Source organism: Giraffa tippelskirchi, chromosome 9 (genome assembly GCF_054371585.1).
Source record: "Giraffa tippelskirchi isolate mGirTip1 chromosome 9, T2T-mGirTip1v1.2.pri, whole genome shotgun sequence".
NCBI lineage: Eukaryota > Metazoa > Chordata > Mammalia > Artiodactyla > Giraffidae > Giraffa > Giraffa tippelskirchi.
This window is the reverse complement of record NC_137283.1, coordinates 107,417,869-107,439,710: the sequence shown is the minus strand read 5'-3', so window position 1 is coordinate 107,439,710 and position 21,842 is coordinate 107,417,869. Positions and strand designations below refer to the sequence as shown.

Here is a 21,842-nt window from a genome sequence, read left to right as displayed (position 1 = left end):
AGATAGCCTTAACAAAAGGATGTAGCAATCAATTCTCTCTCAGCAGAGTATAGAAGTGCCCATTTTGGAAAGTATTTGCCAGCTTAATAAGTAGAAAATGGTATATTGTTTTCAGTTTGCATTGTTTACTGAAAAATAGTAAAGTTGAGTTTTTGAATGTTTATCGTCTATTTGTTCCTTTTAGAAATTGCATGTTTTTCTATTAGGGGGGTGACCTTGTCCTTCTTACATTTAATTGGTATTTATTTCAACATACAGTAGGACGTAGTGGTCTAAGTTCACTGTCTGCTCCTCGCCCTGGTTAAATAGTACTGTTTATCGAATAGCATCCCATTCCATTACTGATTTCAGAGGCCACTTTATCATGGACTTAATTTAATATTAGGTCAACAAATATTCTAGTTTCCAAATAAAATTTTTTGGCTAATTAAAAAGAACTGTTATCTTCAAGCCTGACCTATTGAAATAGAGTGCATTAGTGATTAACCGTTTGAATAGAGTTTGAAAGGTGCATATTCCTTTTTCCTTTAAAGCACAATTGAATATAAAAGTAGGTAGTTATTTTGCCCTCTTGTTATCTGGAACTGCAGAGAACCTACCTATTTTAAGCTTTTGTCTCCGTCTGAAGTACTACTGTCTTCCAGAGGGCGAAAACTTCATCTGCAGTCGAAAGTAGCCAGGAAAAGTTCCTGAGGCTCATTAGGGCTGGCCTTAGATTCCAAGCTTAGTAGGTGACCGTAAATACCATAGATACATTGTAAGTTAATGTAACAGCAGTACATTCAAGAAGTCTCCGTTATGATCCTTTGAAGGCATATCTGTTATTTGGTTAGGTTTCTCAATCTTACATTTTATCATACTTGCTAAAAATTAAAGGATAGTTGCTAAAAATTAGGCTTAATTAGGGATAAAAGAAACTCCTTGATATGCGAGACAGAATAAGAGACACAGATGCATAGAACAATTTTATGGACTCTGAGGGAGAAGGTGAGGGTGGGACGTTCTGGGAGAATAGCATTGAAACATGTATATTGTCATATGTGAAACAGAACACCATTCCATGTTCGATGCATGAGACAAAGGCTCAGGGCCGGGGCAATGGGATGACCCAGAGGGATGGGATGGGGAGGGAGGTGGGTGGGGGGTCCAGGAAGGGGAACACATATAAACTCATGGCTGATTCATGTCAATGTATGGCAAAAACTATTACAATATTGTAAAGTAATTAGCCCACAACTAAAATAAATAAATTTATTAAAAAAAAAAAAAAGAGAGAAAAAAAAAAAAGAAACTCCTTGAAAATGTAGCTGAAAAATGGAAAGCTTCTTTAGATAGAATTAAGATATTTTGAGGTACTGCATAATGTGAATTATTAAGTGCCATTAAGGCTATCCAAGAATCATAAAGAATATAATTACTATAAAAGCAGTATGTTTACTTTCATATTGTGTTAAGAGTATGCAAATTGGGGTGGTAATGCCTGCATCACTTAATACTTGATGTTTTCTCTCAACAAATGGAAAAAAGGCTCCAAATATACTCATCATATAAACACATCCCTTTCAAATATTACTTGTAGCATAAAAGGTGAGTGCTGTTTTAATGGAATGCTTCCTGTCAAAATGTGTAACTGGAATCCATGTTTAATGTACTAGATTTCATTTATTGCTTCTGCCAAAATGACCAAATAGCCCAATGAGAACAGTGTTGCTAATTTCAGATTTTTCTGTGTTCACTATAGCTGTTGGAAGAAAATTGATTTTATGATGATGTTATCCTGTTTCAAAAGCAGTCATTTCTGTTGTCTTTTTTGTTCTGTGCTCAATTTCAGAAAGAGATTATTATTTATATTGTAGATGTCTGCCCCTAACTTGAATATACAAGGACTCAGAGACCAGAATGGAAGGAATGAAGGATGCTTGGGAGGGGGCTGTGCAGGACAGGAAGGATGGCTCATGAGACCACTTCAGTGCTTATCATTTTTACCAAAATACAATTGAGAAAAAGAAGAGGAGAGACTCTGTGTGTGTGTGTGTGTGTGTGTGTGTGTGTGTGTGGTCAGGTTTATTAGTTTGTAGTCAGTTTTGAAAAGGTAATTTTGGAGAGGTTGAATGGTTAGAGTGACGCTGTTTTCCGTGTGCACACTCTGCCTTCATTATCAAGCACAGCTGTAGGGGAAACAAAATGCTGTAAACGTTGTCTCTCCTAAAGAAATGGAGTATGTTTTCATGGATTAAAAGCAGAAACTTGGATAACCAACTTGTTCAAGGATGTGCAACAGAATATGGGTAGGAATTGGGCCGCTTTATTTGTCTGACTTCTCTTCTGTCTTTGCCATGAAGTGAAGATGTTCTTTGTTTCAGGTAAACTGACAAATGGTGAGAATGTTTTTATTCTAAAAATACAATCACTAAGGTAACTAGGGCAGTTCTTAAAGACTTTCTAAGAGTCTCTCAAAATTCAAGAAGCAGTTTATGTTCACTATCCTCTCTGTTATGAGATGTATAGAGTAAAAAGGAAACATTTTGAAATAAGATTTTAATTCTTAAAATCTTGGTAGGTGTTTTAGATGTTGTGTATGACTTTTACAGTATAAATGCTATTATTTTCAGAGGTGTGTTCTATGACATCCCAGATGTTCCCTTATCCTCCTAAGAAAGCATTCCCCTGGGTTGTTTATGTGAGTAATGGATTTCTTGAATTATGTATTTTTGCTTTTTAGATGCTGACAGACAAGATTCCATTAATCTCTTCCTGGGAGTTTTCCATCCCACTGAAGGGAAACCTCATCTCTGGGAACTCCCGACAGATTTTTATTTGCATCATAAAAATACCATGAGACTTTTACCAACAAGAAGAAGGTATTTTTCTTCGTGCTCTACTATGTTAAACTCAGCTTTGATGTTATTTTGAATATGAGAGAACTTTTTTTTGAGAAATGATTATATAGGCTAAAGTAGTCAGCTTTGCTACATGTTTGCCAGAAGGAATTTAGTATTGTTGATGTCCTGATAGTAGGTTTGGGAAATCATCATTAACAAATGCAGTTGTCTTGCCATTTTCATAAGATACAAAGTTTCAGAGCTTCATCATTGAAAGTTAAGTTGAAGCTCCACTGGAGCAAACCAGTAACATAACTTTTGAGTGCTTCCTACAAATGTGGGGTGATAAAGAACTCTAACATGTAAGGAATTGTCTTTGGTTTTTAATGTGGTGTCTAGGCAGCCTCACTTTGGAATTCCAATGCTCTTTCCTCCAGGAAGCACAGGGAGCTCGTGGTGACGCTGGGGAGGACAGGAAACTGTAGCCATGGTGCTGGTGGCAGGTACCACTCCCACCAGCCCTGTTGCTCAGTCTGGGCTTTCTTGAGTCATTCACCGTGTGGGCTATTTTGATGACAGTTAAATTGGTAGCAGTAGTCCCCAAATAAATGAACTGTTTCCTGAGGATTGGACAAGACTCCCTGTGTAGCACAGGCCGCAGGGTCAGGGGCACTTGAGTTGGCATCTCTGCAGCCATGTGACCTTGGACAAGTAATTTAACGTCTCTAAGTCTCATTTCCCTCCCCTGCACAATGTAAATGACAGGACACACATTACAGAGTCATCCTAAGGGTTTAATGAGAGGACTCGTTCAGTTCAGTTCGGTTCAGTCGCTCAGTCGTGTCCGACTCTTTGCGACCCCATGAATTGCAGCATGCCAGGACTCTCTGTCCATCACCAACTCCCGGAGTTTACCCAAACCCATGTCCATTGAGTCGGTGATGCCATCCAACCATCTCATCCTCTGTCATCCCCTTCTCCTCCTGCCCTCAATCCTTCCCAGTATCAGGGTCTTTTCCAATGAGTCAACTCTTCGCATGAGGTGGCCAAAGTATTGGAATTTCAGCTTCAACATCAGTCCTTCCAATGAATACCCAGGACTGATCTCCTTTAGGATGGATTGATTGGATCTCCTTGCAGTCCAAGGGACTCTCAGGAGTCTTCTCCAACACCACAGTTCAAAAGCATCAATTCTTCGGCGCTCAGCTTTCTTCACCGTCCAACTCTCACATCCATACATGACCACTGGAAAAACCATAGCCTTGACTAGATGGACCTTTGTTGGCAAAGTAATGTCTCTGCTTTTAAATATGCTATCAAGGTTGGCCATAACCTTCATTCCAAGGAGTAAGCATCTTTTAATTTCATGGCTGCAATCACCATCAGCAGTGATTTTGGAGCCCAAAAAAGTAAAGTCAGCCACTGTTTCCCCATCTATTTCCCATGAAGTGATGGGACCAGATGCCATGATCTTAGTTTTCTGAATGTTGAGCTTTAAGCCAACTTTTTCACTCTCCTCTTTCACTTTCATCAAGAGGCTCTTTAGTTCTTCACTTTCTGCCATAAAGGTGGTATCATCTGCATATCTGAGATTATTGATATTTCTCCCAGCAATCTTGATTCCAGCTTGTGTTTCTTCCAGCCCAGTGTTTCTCATGATGTACTCTGCATATAAGTTAAATAAGCAGGGTGACAATATACAGCCTTGACGTACTCCTTTTCCTATTTGGAACCAGTCTGTTGTTCCATGTCCAGTTCTAACTGTTCTTTCCTGACCTGCATACAGGTTTCTCAAGAGACAGGTCAGATGGTCTGGTATTCCCATCTCTTTAAGAATTCTCCATAGTTTATTGTGATCCACGCAGTCAAAGGCTTTGGCATAGTCAATAAAGCAGAAATAGATGTTTTTCTGGAACTCTCTTGCTTTTTCGATGATCCAGTGGATATTGGCAATTTGATCTCTGGTTCCTCTGCCTTTTCTAAAACCAGCTTGAACATCTGGAAGTTCACGGTTCACGTATTGCTGAAGCCTGGCTTGGAGAATTTTGAGCATTACTTTACTAGCGTGTGAGGTGAGTGTAATTGTGCGGTAGTTTGAGCATTCTTTGGCATTGCCTTTCTTTGGGACTGGAATGAAAACTTACCTTTTCCACTCCTGTGGCCACTGCTGAGTTTTCCAAATTTGCTGGCATATCGAGTGCAGCACTTTCACAGCATCATCTTTCAGGATTTGAAATAGCTCAACTGGAATTCCATCACCTCCACTGGGTTTGTTTGTAGTGATGCTTTCTAAGGCCCACTTGAGTTCACATTCCAGGATGTCTGGCTCTAGGTGAGGGATCACACCATCGTGATAATCTGGGTCATGAAGATCTTTTTTGTACAGTTTTTCTGTGCATTCTTGCCACCTCTTCTTAATATCTTCTGCTTCTGTTAGGTCCATACCATTTCTGTCCTTTATCGAGCCCATCTTTGCATGAAATGTTCCCTTGGTATCTCTAATTTTCTTGAAGAGATCTAGTCTTTCCCAATCTGTTGTTTTCCTCTATTTCTTTGCACTGATCGCTGAGGAAGGCTTTCTTATCTCTCCTTGCTATTCTTTGGAACTCTACATTCAGATGGGAATATCTTTCCCTTTCTCCTTTGCTTTTCGCTTCTCTTCTCTTCTCAGCTATCTGTAAGGCCTCCTCAGACAGCCATTTTGCTTTTCTGCATTTTTTGCATTTCTTTTCCATGGGGATGGTCTTGATCCCTGTCTCCTGTACAATGTCACGAACCTCTGTCCATAGTTCATCAGGCACTCCTTGTCTATCAGATCTAGTCCCTTAAATCTATTTGTCACTTCTACTGTATACTCATAAGGGATTTGATCTAGGTCATACCTGAATGGACTAGTGGTTTTCCCTACTTTCTTCAATTTAAGTCTGAATTTGGCAATAAGCAGTTCATGATCTGAGCCACAGTTTGCTCTCGGTCTTGTTTTTGCTGACTGTATAGAGCTTCTCCATCTTTGGCTGCAAAGAGTGTAATCAATCTGATTTCGTTGTTGACCATCTGGTGATGTCCACGTGTAGAGTCTTCTCTTGTGTTGTTGGAAGAGGGTGTTTGCTATGACCAGTGCGTTCTCGTGGCAAAACTCTATTAGCCTTTGGCCTGCTTCATTCTGTACTCCAAGGCCAAATTTACTTGTTATGCCAGGTGTTTCCTGACTTCCTACTTTCGCATTCCAGTCCCGTATAATGAAAAGGACATCTTTTTTGGGTCTTTAGCGTTGTTAATTGAAGAGTCATGTGCTAATAATGGGCAACATTGTTCACATATGAGACTTGAGCCTGGTCCCTTCTGCTCAAAGGCCTGTGATGTCAAGTCTGCTCCTAAGACTCGCCTCTCACAGGATCCGTATGATCTAGCCCTCATTTTGTGCAACAGTGCCTCGCAAACACTACAGGGTTCATTGCTGCTCTGCTAATTGTGTGGACAGACCACAAACAACTGGTGAATTAGCAAGTGCTAATGTTACAGATGTTACCAAATTCTCTGTTACTTCAGGAATATTTAAAATATTAAGAAAATGTTGGAGTTTATATGTTTCTCAGTTTTGTTCCTTTAAGTACATTTTCTTGAAATAACCAGCTTAATGCTTGACTTTACTTTCCCTGTAAATGAAGCAGTGCTGATTTTTCCACTGTATTAATAAATGATTGCCACAAATTTTTGCTGACAAGAAAATCTTGAGCTAATTATGTTTATTTCATGAGAGATAAGTGTAAATACCTATATTTAGCTTTGTTGATGCAATTGACTATGGGTAAATATGGTTGATTTTCTGAAACTTTATATTACCTTAAAGTATTGAAGCTATTAAGATACAACTTGGGGAACAAGCAAAACTCGATTTTCTGTTGCTGAAATTAGCTAGTAAATTACAAGCATAAGTTAAACCTAGTTACATAACTGAGGCAGGCAGTGTTGGTACTTATTTGTAGGAATAAAAGGAAGCTGATGTTACATTCCCATTTTTAAAATTAAAAAAAGGAAACTGAGTTGCAGAGAAAATGTGTCTTGACTGAGGTTATGCAGCTGATTAGACAGTACAGTAAGTAAATCAACTAAACACCTCCCACTGAGAATAAACTTTTATCAAAATAGGTACTGTGGCTGTCACAGTTGACTTGGTCTCCTTGTTTTGTTTTTCTCTAAAATGTGAAAATTCCAAAAATTGATTTTTGGCATCAACAACTGATACTGCTTATCAACTGTACTAATAAAGACTGTAGGATAAATTTCAGTACTTTATTTTGGCCTTTCTAGTCACCCACCGATACTAGTTACTAGTTATTTTGATGATGGGTAAATCCGTATGCTGATTCTCAGAAGAATTAGCCAGAGGCAATAACCAGCCAGGAGCATGGATGCTAGGGTAGAGCTGAGTTGGAATTTCTGCAGGTGTGTGACCTTAGACCTGTTTCTAAACCTCTGGAAATCTTGTTTTCCCAACTATAGAAAGGAAATGACTACACACACCTCACAGGTCACTTTAAGGATTAAATAAAATATGAATGGGAAGTACTTCCTACTGGGTCTGACACATGATCCACACAGTCTGGAAGCAGCCAGGCTCTGGAGGGACTGCCTACAGTTAATACCTGTGTGACTGGAAGCAAGACGTATAACCGGTCCAATTCTCAGTTTCCACATCAGTAAGATAGAGATAGTGATAATGTCTGACCTGTAGGTTTTTCTGAGAATCAGATGAGATGATATAAATCCTTAGCACATAGTAGACCAACAGATATTAGTATTGTCATTGTTCTTTACAACAACTACATTCTTTAGTTGTAATATTTATTAAAAATCATATAGAATGACCATTAAGTCTGGAAACTTAGATAATATTATTTTATCACTTATTTTTTGTTTTTCATTCACTAAGTCATGTGCAGCTCCTTGTGACCCCATGGACTGCAGCACACCAGGCTTCCTGCCCTTCACTATCTCCCAGAGTTTACTCAAATTCATACCCATTGAGTCAGTGATGCCATCCAACCATCTCATCCTCTGTCGTCCCCTTCTCTTCCTGCCCTCAATCTTTCCCAGAACCAGGGTCTTTTCCAGTGAGTCTGCTCTTTGCATCAGGTGGCCAAGGTATTGGAGCTTCAGCATCAGTCCTTCCAATGAATATTCAGGGTTGAATGCCTTTAGGATTGGCTAGTTTAATCTCTTTGCTGTCCAAGGGACTCTCAAGAACCTTCTCCAGCACCACAGTTCAAAAGCATAAATTCTTTGGTGCTCAGCCTTCTTTATGGTCTGGTTCTCACATCTGTACATGACTACTGGAAAAAAAAGAAAAACATAGCTTTGACAATACAGAATTTCGTCGGCTAAGTGATGTCTCTGCTTTTTAATATGCTGACCAGGTTTGTCAGAGCTTTCTTCCAAGGAGCAAGCATCTTTTAATTTCACGGCTGCAGTCACTGTCTGCAGTGATTTTGGAACTCAGGAAAATAAACTCTGCCACTATTTCCATTTTCTCCCCACCTATTTGCCATGAAGTGATGGGATGGGACCAGATGCCATGATCTTAGTTTTTTGAATGTTGAGTTTTAAGCTTAGCTTTTCACTCTCCTCTTTCACCTTTATCAAGAGGCTCTTTAGTTCCTCTTCACTTTCTGCCATTAGGGTGGTATCATCTGTATATCTGAGGTTGTTGTTATTTCTCCCAGAAATCTTGATTGCAGCTTGTGATTCATCCAGTCCAGCATTTCACATGGTGTACTCTGTATACAAGTTAAATAAGCAGTGTGACAATATACAGCCTTGATGAACTCCTTTCCCAATTTTGAACCAGTTCATTGTTCCATGTCCCGTTCTAACTGTTGCTTCTTGACTTGCACACAGGTTTCTCAGGAGGTAGGTAAGGTGGTTTGGTTTTCCCACCTCTTTAAGAATTTTCCACAGTTTGTTGTGATCCACACAGTCAAAGCAGAAGTAGATGTTTTTCCGGAATTCTCTTGCTTCTTCTGTGATTCCACAGATGTTGGCAGTTTGATCTCTGGTTCCTCAGCCTTTTCTATATCCAGCTTGTACATCTGGAAGTTCTTGGTTCACATACTATTGAAGCCTAGCTTGAAGGATTTTGAACATTACCTTGCTAGCATGTGAAATGAGTGCAATTATACAGTAATGTGAACATTCTCTGGCATTGCCCTTCTTTGAGATTAGAATGAAAACTGACCTTTTCCAGTCCTGTGGCCATTGCTTAGTTTTCCATATTTGCTGGCATATTGAATGTAGCACTTTAACAGCATCATCTTTTAGGATTTGATATAACTCAGCTGGAATTCCATCACCTCCACTAGCTTTGTCCATAGTAATGCTTCCTAAGGCCCACTTGACTTCACATGCTGTGATGTCTGTCTCTAGGTGAGTGACCATACCATCGTGGTTATTCATATGATTAAGATCTATTTTATAACATACTATCAGTGAACACTTTATTATGTATTTGTCTGTGTTTCCAAACTTTGTGACCATCTATATTTTACACTGTTTACCAATGATTAATTCTGAAATAGTATTTTTATAAAATAATAAGGGAAGGGGGGATAAACTAGCTTTGCCTGGAATTCCTCCAAACCAGTTCTCTTGAGATAACTACTTTTGTGACCCCAAATACCATGTTTATGAATCTGTTCAAAACTGCTGATTGAAGCTTTGTTCTGGAATAGGTTAATATGTCATATATCATCTCAGATGCCACTTTTTGAATCAGTGTTAATAAAGTCACCAGGGTATTTTTAGGCATTATGCATTAATTATCTCTGACTCAGAGTTGGGCGATTTCCTGGCACTATCTTCTGTCTGATCTATGAGTTCCTCTGTGTTTTCCCAGGTGGGGCTCACCTGTACTGTGTTTGACTGCCGTTGGTTTGTCAACCAGCACCTGTCAGGCTGAGAGGTAGTCGTTTTTGGACAGTTCACTCACATGATTCTTTCTCATATCATGCTGAGATCCGTTTGTCTGTAACTTTACCTACTAATCTTAGTTTAACCCCCTGAGACCTTAAGAACACAATTTTCTCATTCACTTGATGGTCTTTAAACATCTGAAGACAGGTTCACACATTCTCAAAGTCTCTTCTTCTCCAGGTTAAATAGCTCCACTTTCTTAACTGTTTCTCCTGTACTGTGGTTTTAAGTCTGTTTAGCATTCAGAAGGCTTTCTTCTGTATTCCTGTTTGTCAGTGCTCTTTTTAAACTGTGGAATTCAAACCTGGGTCCAATAGTAGTCCGAGTTGGGTTTAATTTGTGCCAAGTGTTGTGGGACCATTGGTACCATCATTCCCCTTGTCCTGGGTAATCTGTTTTTTTATCATGAAGTACAAAGTTACATTGACTGTTTTCAGCAATGCTATTGTAATGTTAATTCTCTGGGCTTCCTATCCACTGGAACTCCCAAGTCTTTTTAACATGTCCTATTGCCATGCCTTATCTCTGCCATCTTGTCATGCTTGTATATGTTTTGCCTGCTTCCAGAAAATATATGTAAACACGTATCCTATTTATTAGCTATTTCCTCTAGCTTTGTAATTTCTTCAGAATTAATCAGCTGACTATCTTGATCCTAATGGAAGTCGTTGATGAAATAGGGTGAGTCCTTGAACAGGATAGGGTAGATAGCAGAGCCCTGTGGGATACCACCCAACAACTCCCTCCACCTTGACACTGTTTTGTGATGTTTGGTTGGAATCATTTTAACAGCTGTAACTAACCATGCTGTCAACACTTGACTGTTCTGTCATCCTGCCCACATGTCTCTCTCTTGTTCACATATATCAGTTGCTTTTGCTCAGATCCATATATGTTATTTCAGGGAGTTCCCAAGTTTACTAGGGGAGTTAAAGAGCCTTTTAAAATCTTCCTTTCTATGTGAGCCAATAGAATTGAACACTCTTAATACTGGGGAGTGAAAAAGAGAAAAGAAGCTGACTTACTAGGTGTTTATGCAGAGGAGGAAGTGGCACCCTCCTGCCATCTCCTGTCCTCTGATACCTGGTCCGGAAGCAGATTTCTGTCCTGGTGCAGGGGCTCTTCCCCTGGGTGAATGTGCTGGTCAGGGAGGTGATGCCTCCCAGTCCTGGGCCCAATCCTCTCGGATGCTCTCCTCTAGCCATCTCAGCCAGCTTCCCCAGAGCAGGTATTTCTTTGGGCTTCTTTCCTTCTGAGACCCACTCCAAAGAGTTGGACTTTTAAAATTTTTTGATTTACTTTTAATTGAAGGATAATTGCTTTACAATATTGTGCTGATTTCTGCCATACATCAACATGAATCAGCCATAGGTATACATATATCTTCTCCCTCTTTAACCCCCCTCGTACCTCCCACCCCTTCCCACCCCTCTAGGTTGTCATGGAGTCCCAGTTTGAGTTCCCTGGATCATACAGCAAATTCCCATTGGTCATCTGCTTTACAAATGGTAGTAGTGTATATGTTTCCACACTACTCTCTCCATTCATCCCACCCTCGCCTTCCTCCCCACAGCCCGTGTCCATGAATCTTTTTTCTATGTCTGCATCTCCATGGCTGCCCTGCAAGTAGGTTCATCAGTACCATCTTTCTAGATTCCATACATAAGTGTTAATATACGATATTTATTTTTCTAACTTACTTCACTCTGTATAATATGCTCTAGGTTCCTCCACTTCATTAGAATTGACTGAAATGCATTCCTTTTTATGGCTAACATTCCACTATATGTATGTGTCTATATGTGTGTGTGTGTGTGTGTGTGTGTGTGTGTGTGTGTGTGTGTGGATAAGCTTCCTTATCCATTCATCTGTCAATGGACATCTAGGTTGCTTCCATGTCCTACCTATTGTAATAGTGCTGCAGTGACCATTGGGATACATGTGTCTTTTTCAATTTTGGTTTCCTCAGGGTATATGCCTAGTAGTGGGATTGCTGGGTCATATAGTAGTTTTATTTCTAGTTTTTAGAGGAATCTCTGTACTGTCTTCCATAGTGGTTGTATCAGTCTGCATTCCCACCAACAGTACAAGAGGGTTCCCTTTTCCCCATACCCTCTCCAGTATCTATTGTTTGTGGGTTTTTGATGATGGCCATTCTGACTGGTGTGAGGTGACATCTCATTGTAGTTTGATTTGCATTTCTCTAATAATGAGCAATGTTGAGCATCTTTTCATGTGTTTATTAGTCATCTAAGAGACACGGGTTCAATCCCTGGGTCAGGAAGATTCCCTGGAGAAGGGCGTGGCAACCCACTCCAGTATTCTTGCCTAGAGAATCACATGGACAGGTGAGCCTGGCAGCCTACAGTCCATAGGGTCACAAAGAGTCGGACACAACTGAAGTGACTTAGCACATTAGTCATCTGTGTATCTTCTTTGGAGAAATGTCTGTTTAAGTCTTTTGCCCACTTTTTAAAAAAAATATTTATTTTTTAATTGAAGGAAATTGCTCTACAGAATTTTGCTGTTTTCTGCCAAATATCAACATGAATCAGCCATGGGTATACCTATGTCCCCTCCTTCTTGAACCTCCCTCCCATTCTCTCCCCATTCCACCCCTCTAGGCTGATACTGAGCCCCTATTTGAGTTCCCTGAGTCATACAGCAAATTCCCATTGGCTGTCTGTTTTACATATGGTAATGTAAGTTTCCATGTTACTCTCTCCATACAGCTCACCCTCTTCTTCCTCCCCGCCATGCCATAAGCTTAAGTTTGTTTTCTATGTCTGTTTCTCCATTTCTGACCTGCAAATAAACTCATCAGTACCATCTTTCTAGATTCCATATATATGCATTAGTATACAGTATTTATCTTTCTCTTTCTGACTTACTTCACTCTGTATCATAGACTCTAGCTTCATCCACCTGATTAGAACTGACTCAAATGCATTCCTTTTTATAGCTGAGCAATCCATTGTATATATGTACCACAGCTCCTTTATCCATTCATCTGTTGATGGACATATAGGTTGCTTCCATGTTCTAGCTATTGTGAGTGTGCTGCAGTGAACATTGGGGTATTTGTGTCTTTTTCAATTTTGATTTCCTCAAGGTATATGGCTAGTAGTGGGATTGCTGAGTCATATGGTGGTTTTATTCCTAGTTTTTTAAGGAATCTCTATACCATCTTCCATAGTTGCCCACTTTTTGATTGGGCTGTTTTTCTGGTATTGAGTTTTATGAGCTGTTTGTATATTTTGTAAATTAATCATTTGTCAGTTGTTTCAGTTGCTATTATTTTCTTACATTCTGCAGGTTGTCTTTTCTCCTTGTTTATAGTTTCCTTTGTGCTTTGTGCAAAAGCTTTTGAATTTAATTAAGTCCCACCTGTTTATTTTTATTTTCATTACTCTGGGAAGTGGGTCATAGAGGATCTTGCTGTTATTTATGTTATACAGTGTTCTGCCTATGTTCTCCTCTAAGAGTTTTACAATTTTTGGTCTCACATTTAGGTCTTTAATCCATTTTGAGTTTATCTTTGTGTATGGTATTAGGAAGTGTTCTTATTTCATTCTTTTAACATAGCTGTCCACTTCTCCTAGCACCACTTATTGAAGAGACTGTCTCTTTCCCATTGTATGCCTCTATTGTCAAAGATAAGGTGCCCGTAGGTGTGTGGGTTTATCTCTGGGCTTTCTGTCTTGTTCCATTGGCCTATATTTCCGTTTTTGTGCCAGTACAATACTGTCTTGATGACTCTAGCTTTTTTGAAAAGTATTGTTAGGCTTTATTTTGCATAAAGAGATACAGTTTAGTAATATTTTTTAAAAACTTATAGCCTGATCTCTTAATTCTCTCTTAATTCTTTTTCTCCACATGGTGCATTCTGAGTTAAAACATGTTCTTTATAATGTTTTCTTCTTTTTCCTAAGTAACCATTTTTTAGTAAATTATTTATATGTGCGCTGATACCTTCTCTGCTTTCCTCCTCTGCCAATTCTATCTGCCATCATTAGAATTTATGCCTGTGCTTGCTCGTGGGTGAGTTCTTTCTCTCTCTAACACACATACACCCTCTTAAATGAGTTAGCCCATGTCTTTTTCATTCCTTTGATCTGATAATCAGATTCTATTAGAAAAGGAAATGACAATAGCCTGGTGTGGCTTGCTTTTATGAATAGATGTGGATTCATAGAAGTCACTGGTCATCTTCTTAGGTTACTCCCATCTCTAGTAAAAACTTGATTTGGTATCTTGCCTGCATTGATATCACACTCATTGCTGTATAGTTTTTGGAGTCTTTCACCCTCTCACTTTCGAACGTCAAGACTGCATTTGCCCACTTCCAGTGTCAGTACTGTTCTTTAAAGAGATTATTGATCGCAACTCTACCAGGACACCTGAGTGCTCCTAGAGATGCTATACTGTTTCCTTCCACCTCTTGGGCCGTGCACAGTTCCCTCTTGTGTATTTCTCTTTCCAACATGAAACTTGTGCTGGTGAAGATAGAAACACTACTGTAGCTCTACTTTCTCTTTATTTTCAACATGGCATTTCTAAAGTGTAGAACAGTGTTTGACACACAGTTAGTGCTTAATAAATGGTGAAAGACTGAATGAAATCTTTGCAAGCAGCAGACTTATCCCTTTTCTGTTGTTTTGGTTTTTTTCCCCCCATGCTTTAAAGCCTTGCTATTCAAAAAGTAGTCTGAGGATCAGCCCCTTTGATACCACCAGGAGCTTGTCTTAAATGCAGAATCTCAGGCCCCACCTACTGAATCAGAATCTGCCTTTTAACAGGATTTTCAAGTAATTCATGTGTATGCTGCCTTTGAGAAGCACAGCTCTAAAGCATAACTTTAGTCTCGAGCAAAACTTGAGGAGCCTTTCCTGTTATCCTAGTACTAACCACCCCTCACCATAGTTTGGTTGTCCAGAGAACACATTTTATCTAGTGAGTTGTAGAAAACCAACATTTACATTTGGCCCATTTTAATCCTTTTTTTTTTTTTTCAATAGTTACACTTACTGGTGGACACCAGAGGTAATAAAACATTTACCACTGCCTTACGATGAAGGTAGGTATGCTGTTTCTCCTTTAGTTTTTATGCCAACCTATTTGGAAATTACTCTTAAATGAGCTTGAAGCATTCTTTTCATATAACATTTTATTGGAAAGAAATGAATGACTATTTAGTGTTATGTTGCTGTTATAATGGATAGGAGATTAAAACATCTTAGACAGCTTTTTTTTAAGGGTAGAGATTGTATTATACTTCTTTTGTCTAAATAGGCCAGTACCTTGTATTGTGTCTTACAAGTTATCAGGTATGTCACTCGGGTGTTTAGTGGATATATAATTTCATCATTTAAAATTAGTACTTGATATATTCCTACATATTTGGGGGGAATGGGAAGGAAGTGAGGACCCATTCACAAGGAGAAATAAAAACTCTCCCTATATCTAAGCAGTGAAAAAAGGTACAGATGTATATATAAAAGTATATTTTAGTCACTGAAGATTAAATTATATATTAATTTGTCAGAAAGGCTGGAAAGTTTTTACATTCAAAGAATACCTTCAAATGTATTTTAACATATTAGAACAATGTTTCCAAGTTTAAATAATTGACCAGTTTGAAACCGAGTTTATTCTTGACTCTATTATTGATTCTTCCATCCATGGACAAGCCAATTTTCTCAATGGTGAAAGGATGTGACTATCTATTGCCAATCTGAAACACTCCAGTTGAAGATTCCATCTAGTCACATTTGACCATCCCGTTTTTGGATGGTATGGTGAAGGCCATAAAGTAAGAAGATTGCAAATGAGTTCTTAACAAATTATTAATTAGCTTTTAAAAACATTTGTTAACCTTGAAATTCTGGGCCAAATCATAACTCATACTGCTGCTAAGAAGATTCAGTTGTTCTGGGAAAAAAGATAGTAATTTAACAACCTAATGTTGCCCATAATAAAGAGGATTTGAAATATAATGGAAAATTTAATAAAATAGCTGCATAATTTTTATCTCTAAGGCAGAGGGTGTTTATTTAAGAGAAAAAAGGAATTTAAAGAATTGAGTGATCTGATTTCTTAAATAATTCCCCACACCCACCCCAGCTTCCAGAGGCCTCCGCCTCCTTAGAGGTCATCTTGCTCAGCTTTGCAGTGTGTATTCTGTGCACGTATCTTGTGTCAGTTCCAAGTGTGTAAGTGCCAGGGGCATGATCTGAGCCTTGTTCAGTGTACTCTCTGTGAACACAGTTGACGTTACAGAAATGTTTATGAAATGTAATCTGAAGACTTTTAAGAGTAACAGGCAGGATCTCTCTTAGTTATCTGTGCTGCGAACTTAAAGAAGTTGGTAGTGAAGAAATTTCACAAATATGAAGAGGAGATTGACATCCACAATGAGTTCTTTCGACCATACGAGCTGAGTAGTTTTGATGACACGTTTTGCTTGGCCATGACGAGTTCAGCACGGTATGTTGTGAATTCTCTGAAACTGGAAGCATTGGGGAACTGTGGTTTTCCTAGTTTGTTGAGCTATGTCTTCCTTTACTGTTCTGCATGCCTGCTGCCGGTGGTTGTCCAACCTCTGAAATTCCTTCTGCAATTGGGAGCCCATTACTCAGGAGGCAGTCCTTCTATTGTTGGACAGCTCTCCATCCTAGTCTGTCATTTCTGTCTCTTTTGGACTTTAATGGGGCCTTTTAGGAAAATGATGGGTCTAGATTAAGAAAATTAGGCTCAGAAAATCAGTTTTTGATCATTCTGTTTTATACTAAAGTTTGCATTCTTGAATTTACCTTTCGTGTTTCACATTTTCTTCAAATGTGATGTATGTGTGCCTAAAAATATAGTACATGTTGAAACATATTTCATGGTTTGTTTCCTAGAAATCACTCTACATTTTGCTTTGGTTTCAGATAGAAAGTTTGGAATTTTTACTTGCTTGATTTTCAGTTATACTTGTTAAAGTTTAGCAGTTTTAACTGTGAGGTTATCGTCATTTTCCTTTGGGTTATATGTAAATTTTAGTGAGTAGCAAATTCTCAAATATGTCATCCATAAATCATGAGGATCAACTGAGTAGTTCAAAAAGAAAGAAAAATTAAACCCCTTACATTTGAAAGGAACATTTCCAAACTGTTAAGTAGGCATTTTGAGTCAGATTCAATATTACTTTTTTTTCCTTCAAAAAATGTAGTATTGAGTCACATGCTTGGAGCAGTATCCTTGCCAGAAGTTTTGAGTTTTATCTGCATAAATCATGTAACCATTGCTTCTTTGGCATCTATTAAGGAGTTTTGTCTGGCTTCAGCAGTAATAGTAAGGTAGCCCCTGTATCATGAGGAAGTAGCTTCAGCTTATCACAGTAAGTGGTAAATTAACAGTTTCTATTTAAAGAGTTCCAGTGTTATAATGAATTAACTCTAGACTAATGAGATAGATGTTGATACTTCAATTCATACCACTGTGTTTTTGATAATTGTGTCTGCCTCCTTAGGTGGTATAGTGTAATAAAAACATTGTTCATAAAACCGAGCAGCTTAGTGTCTTGCCATCAGTTTTATGAGTTTAATTTTACTTGAAAATGAATCATGATATACAACCAGAGATGAATCTTAATAGTAATTCAGATATCAACTCTGCTCCAGAAAACAAAATCTTGAATTCAAAATCATTGGGCCTCTAAATCAGAGAAAATTCACAGTGAAGACTGCTAACATTGAAGTTACCGAGTGCCATTAATTCATGGGGTCTTATGGCCCAGATCACCTAAACTCCCTTGAGTATTTCACTTAGACTATATATACCTCTGAAGGCTAAGAAGGAATAGTATAAGAATGTGAATAGAGAGGGACGCTGATAACATCTGGATGGACAGTAATTCACATGGAATTTTTTTCCCCTTTCTTCAGTGATTTCATGCCTAAGACCGTTGGTATTGATCCAAGTCCATTTACTGTACGTAAGCCAGATGAAACCGGAAAATCAGTATTGGGGTAAGATTTACACGTAGAATAAAATTTTAAAGATTCACGTAAAAATAATATAGCACTTGCAATATAATCTTCACCCAAAACTAATAACTTCAAGTCATATAGTTTAGAGCATAGTACATACACTGCATCTATGGGTGTGCTAAGTCACTTCATTTGTGTCTGACTCTCTGTGACCCCATGGACTGTAGCCTGCCAGGCTCCTCCATCCATGGGATTCTCCAGGCACGAATACTGGAGTGGGTTGCCATTTCCTCCTCGAGGGAATCTTTCTGACCCAGGGATAGAACCTGCGTCTCTTATGTCTCCTGCATTGGCAGGTGGGTTCTTTACCACTAGCACCACCTGAGAAGCCCACCGCACCTATACAGGTAGCTTATTTATAGCACTGGGATTATTAAAACATGTTTGACACTGAAAGTAGAATTTATGGGAATTTCAGCAACACAGTACATTTTACTTAAATTAGATGTTTCATAGATGGCATAAAGTTAGGTAGCAGATGTTATGTATGTCCTTTAATAACTCCACATCCTTTGTTTCCCACAACATAAAAGACTTAGGTAAAAATGTATATTTGTTGTGTTTATTTTTGCTGGCACCCTGAGAAAACATTAAAGCAAATGCTCAGACAGAGGACTTAATAGATTTTCTGTGTATTACGTTAACATTGTGTGGGGGATGACTGTTCTTTTATTGTATACAGTAGTATGAGGAAGAGAATAAACCATGTTTAAATCTTTATGCTTTGAGACTGGAATGAAATGGGTCCTAGTGTATGCATCTCTGTTACTGGCGCTGACCTGAGTGATCCCAGTGATGAGAATTCTTCTAGGCCCTGGCCAGACTGTAGATTCCGAGTCTTAATTATATTTGGGAGTGTGTACAGGGTCTTAATTGGATTCTAACTACGTGTGTGATTTGTACAATGAGATATATACTGATATTACTATTTTCCAGATACACTACTTATGTGGCTTAAATATGTATCCTGGACCAGGTGCTATGAGGAATTTAAAAGAAGGAATGTCCTCAGGACATTTAGAATTTAAAGAGTCTCTGGGACAAATACATAAATGACCATTTATATTAGTGTATAGTTCTGAAATGTATCAACTTTAATTTTTAGTTTCATAAAGTCAGAAATGAATTTATTTTCTGTAATATCTAACCCATGGTTAGATAGTATTACATATTTCGTTTCTAGAAAATATAGAATATTATATTTCAAGTCCCTTGCAGAGAATTTTTTCAAGTAAGAATATTAAATATATTAAATATTTTTCATAAAATCCAAAAATATTACCATACATTTTTTTAATTAAGAAAAAAAACAGTATTCTGACTACTCTCAAATTTGGCACTGAAATAAAAGCAAATAATGTGTACTTTTTTCTGTTCCCCCTCATCCACTCTCTATTATTAGAAGATATCTTCAGCAAACATAGTTATTTACTAATCAGCTGCCACTGTTATTGGTAAAAATTCATAGGGAAGCCAGAAATACACATGGATTTGGCTATCAACTCTTTCTTGATGCTTCTACAAGTTATAGGTAATTTCACTAGTATCTCAAACATAACAGTCTTCTATTGTACTATAAATTTTGAAAATCCTAATTTCAGTTACCAAAGGGGAAGACACAGTAGCCAAGTGCTAGAAAGGCTTTTCTGCACATTGCAGGCACACACTTGCTTATTTTCTGAATTCATAGCAAAGCTTAAATTCATAGAAGGTCAGTACATGTACATGATAAAATATTAAACTTTTCCCTTTAGCACAACTTGAATCCAGATGCTAGCTTCTCACAGTCATTTTCTTAACACTTCTCCAGGACTAAGGCTTTGGGACAGAGTGATACACGGTGAGCACTGAGGGTGCAGTTTACAGATGCTTCATATCCATATCCATCTTTTTAAAGAAATAAGAGCAACAGAGAAGAAGCTGTGTTACAGCGGAAAACGGCCGCCAGTGCCCCGCCGCCGCCCAGCGAGGAGGCCGTGTCCAGCAGCTCGGAAGACGACTCCGGGACCGACCGAGAGGAGGAGGGCTCCGTGTCCCAGCGCTCCACCCCAGTGAAGATGGCCGACACGGGCGACAGTGCCAAAGCGACAGAGGTGAGGGACCCAGGAGAGGGTGCTGTCCAGTGAGGCTCTGGACACCCAGCGCCAGAACCCCGCTTTCAGCTAAAAGGCTGAGAGCGAGGAAGAGTCACATCACCTCACTCCACCCTTCTCATGTGCAGTGTTGGAGGTGCTTCAGAGATGAATACATTTGGCAAAGATACTACTGAAAATGGTTTCTGAAATCGGTGTTTTTGCTTCCACGTGAAGGCAATGGCACCCCACTCCAGTACTCTTGCCTGGAAAATCCCATGGACGGAGGAGCCTGGTGGGCTGCAGTCCATGGGGTCGCTAAGAGTCAGACACGACTGAGTGACTTCACTTTCACTTTTCCCTTTCATGCACTGGAGAAGGAAATGGCAACCCACTCCAGTGTTCTTGCCTGGAGAATCCCAGGGATGGCGGAGTCTGGTGGGCTGCCGTCTATGGGGTCGCACAGAGTCGGACACGACTGAAGCGACTTAGCAGTAGCAGTAAGAGTAAATTTCTTGTCACTTCAGAATTCTTAAAGAGAATCCTGTCCCTCTGAGCAACCCATCCACTCGAGGTCCATTTGTTCCCTTGCTTAGCACATTACGGGGATGCAGGGTTTGCACCTGGGCCTCAAAATCTCCGCCTAATCCCAGTCGGAAGTTCATCCTGTTGAATTTGATATTGAGAGTATATTGAGGGAAAACAAAAGGCAAGTGAACAACAGAAAAATCAAATTTAGCTTTAGGGGAACTGGATTTCTAGAAAGAGCCAGAAGTCATTTGAGGTAGACATGGCAAATAAAATGTAATGATATAGGAACTAAATCTGTGATTCTAGGCATTGGCAAAATGCAGCCTATTGGCCAAAGCAGCTTGCTGCCATTTTTTCTAAGTAGTTTAATTTACAACCAGCCATACCTATTTACAGCCATACCAATTTGTTTATATGTTATCTATGGTTGCTTTCACCCTGTAACAGCAGAATTATGCAACTGTGGCAGAGATGATGTGACCCGAAGAAACTAAAGTATTTACTGCCTGACTCTACACAGAAAATGTTTGCCAACTCTTACATTATACAAAAGCAGTTAGTAATTACCAAATAGTTTTTTATCATAAAATAAACTATTTTAGTGAAAATGAAATAAAATTTTAAAAAAATCATTAACTGAGAAATTTAATGAATACATTGAAGAAACATTGTGATGGTTTTTATGGGAAAATTCACAGGGTCGTTTTCTTCATTTTTGGAAATTATTAATATGCTAGATGTCTAAGAACTCTTCCTGATTCCCTTATTTTTTGACCCCAGAATGTAGTCCAGCCTATGAAAGAGGTGTATGGAATCAACCTCTCAGATGGCCTCTCAGAAGAAGATCTTTCCATTTATTTAAGGTAAAGTATTTTCAAGAGAAATTAAGGACAAATGCAAATGTATTACAATAACTTACACCTAATATAACTGTTAAAAATTGAAAGTAGTCAAAAATTGAAAGTAGTCAACAATACAGAAGGAAGTGAATTCCACTTGGAATAGAAGCATTTTGGTCACATTCTGAAACAACTTATATTTGGAGTTAAAAAGCCTACTTACTTACTGCCTGAGACTGTTGGGCCCCTGAATGATAAAAGATTATGATGCTTACATGTATATTTCACTGCCCAAATACAAACTGCAAACTGAAGTTCAGGTGCATTTCTGCATTCCTGCATTAACAAATTCTCAAGATCAAATACCTTCTTACAAAATGAACCTGGGATATTGACAGTTGAGGACTTTGTATTCAATTTAGCTTGGGGTGGGGGGGGGTGGATGTGGTGCTGGTGAGAGTGGTGACTGAGGAGGAAAAAGGAAGCAGTGATGTAAAGGAACAATTCAGAGTGTTATAGACTTTTATTAGGAAGATCTAGCTAAAAGGTAGAGATCTACCAAAAGGTATCCATAAA

General features: G+C 38.8%; 1 protein-coding gene across 4 annotated transcripts in view; it reads left to right on the top strand.

The window, feature by feature from the left end:
- The window catches only part of FIG4 (FIG4 phosphoinositide 5-phosphatase), a 165,743-nt gene that overhangs the window by 92,104 nt on the left and 51,797 nt on the right, over positions 1 to 21,842 (top strand). For 3 of the 4 annotated variants that reach the window (XM_081526720.1, XM_081526721.1, XM_081526719.1), the window contains 6 exons: positions 2,723 to 2,861; positions 14,810 to 14,868; positions 16,130 to 16,277; positions 17,720 to 17,803; positions 19,722 to 19,917; positions 21,208 to 21,290. In XM_081526720.1, the coding sequence (XP_081382846.1) occupies positions 2,723 to 2,861; positions 14,810 to 14,868; positions 16,130 to 16,277; positions 17,720 to 17,803; positions 19,722 to 19,917; positions 21,208 to 21,290 (709 nt within the window). Of the gene's footprint in view, positions 1 to 2,722; positions 2,862 to 14,809; positions 14,869 to 16,129; positions 16,278 to 17,719; positions 17,804 to 19,634; positions 19,918 to 21,207; positions 21,291 to 21,842 lie in introns of all 4 variants that reach the window. The other variant, XR_014064459.1, reaches the window with a different exon arrangement.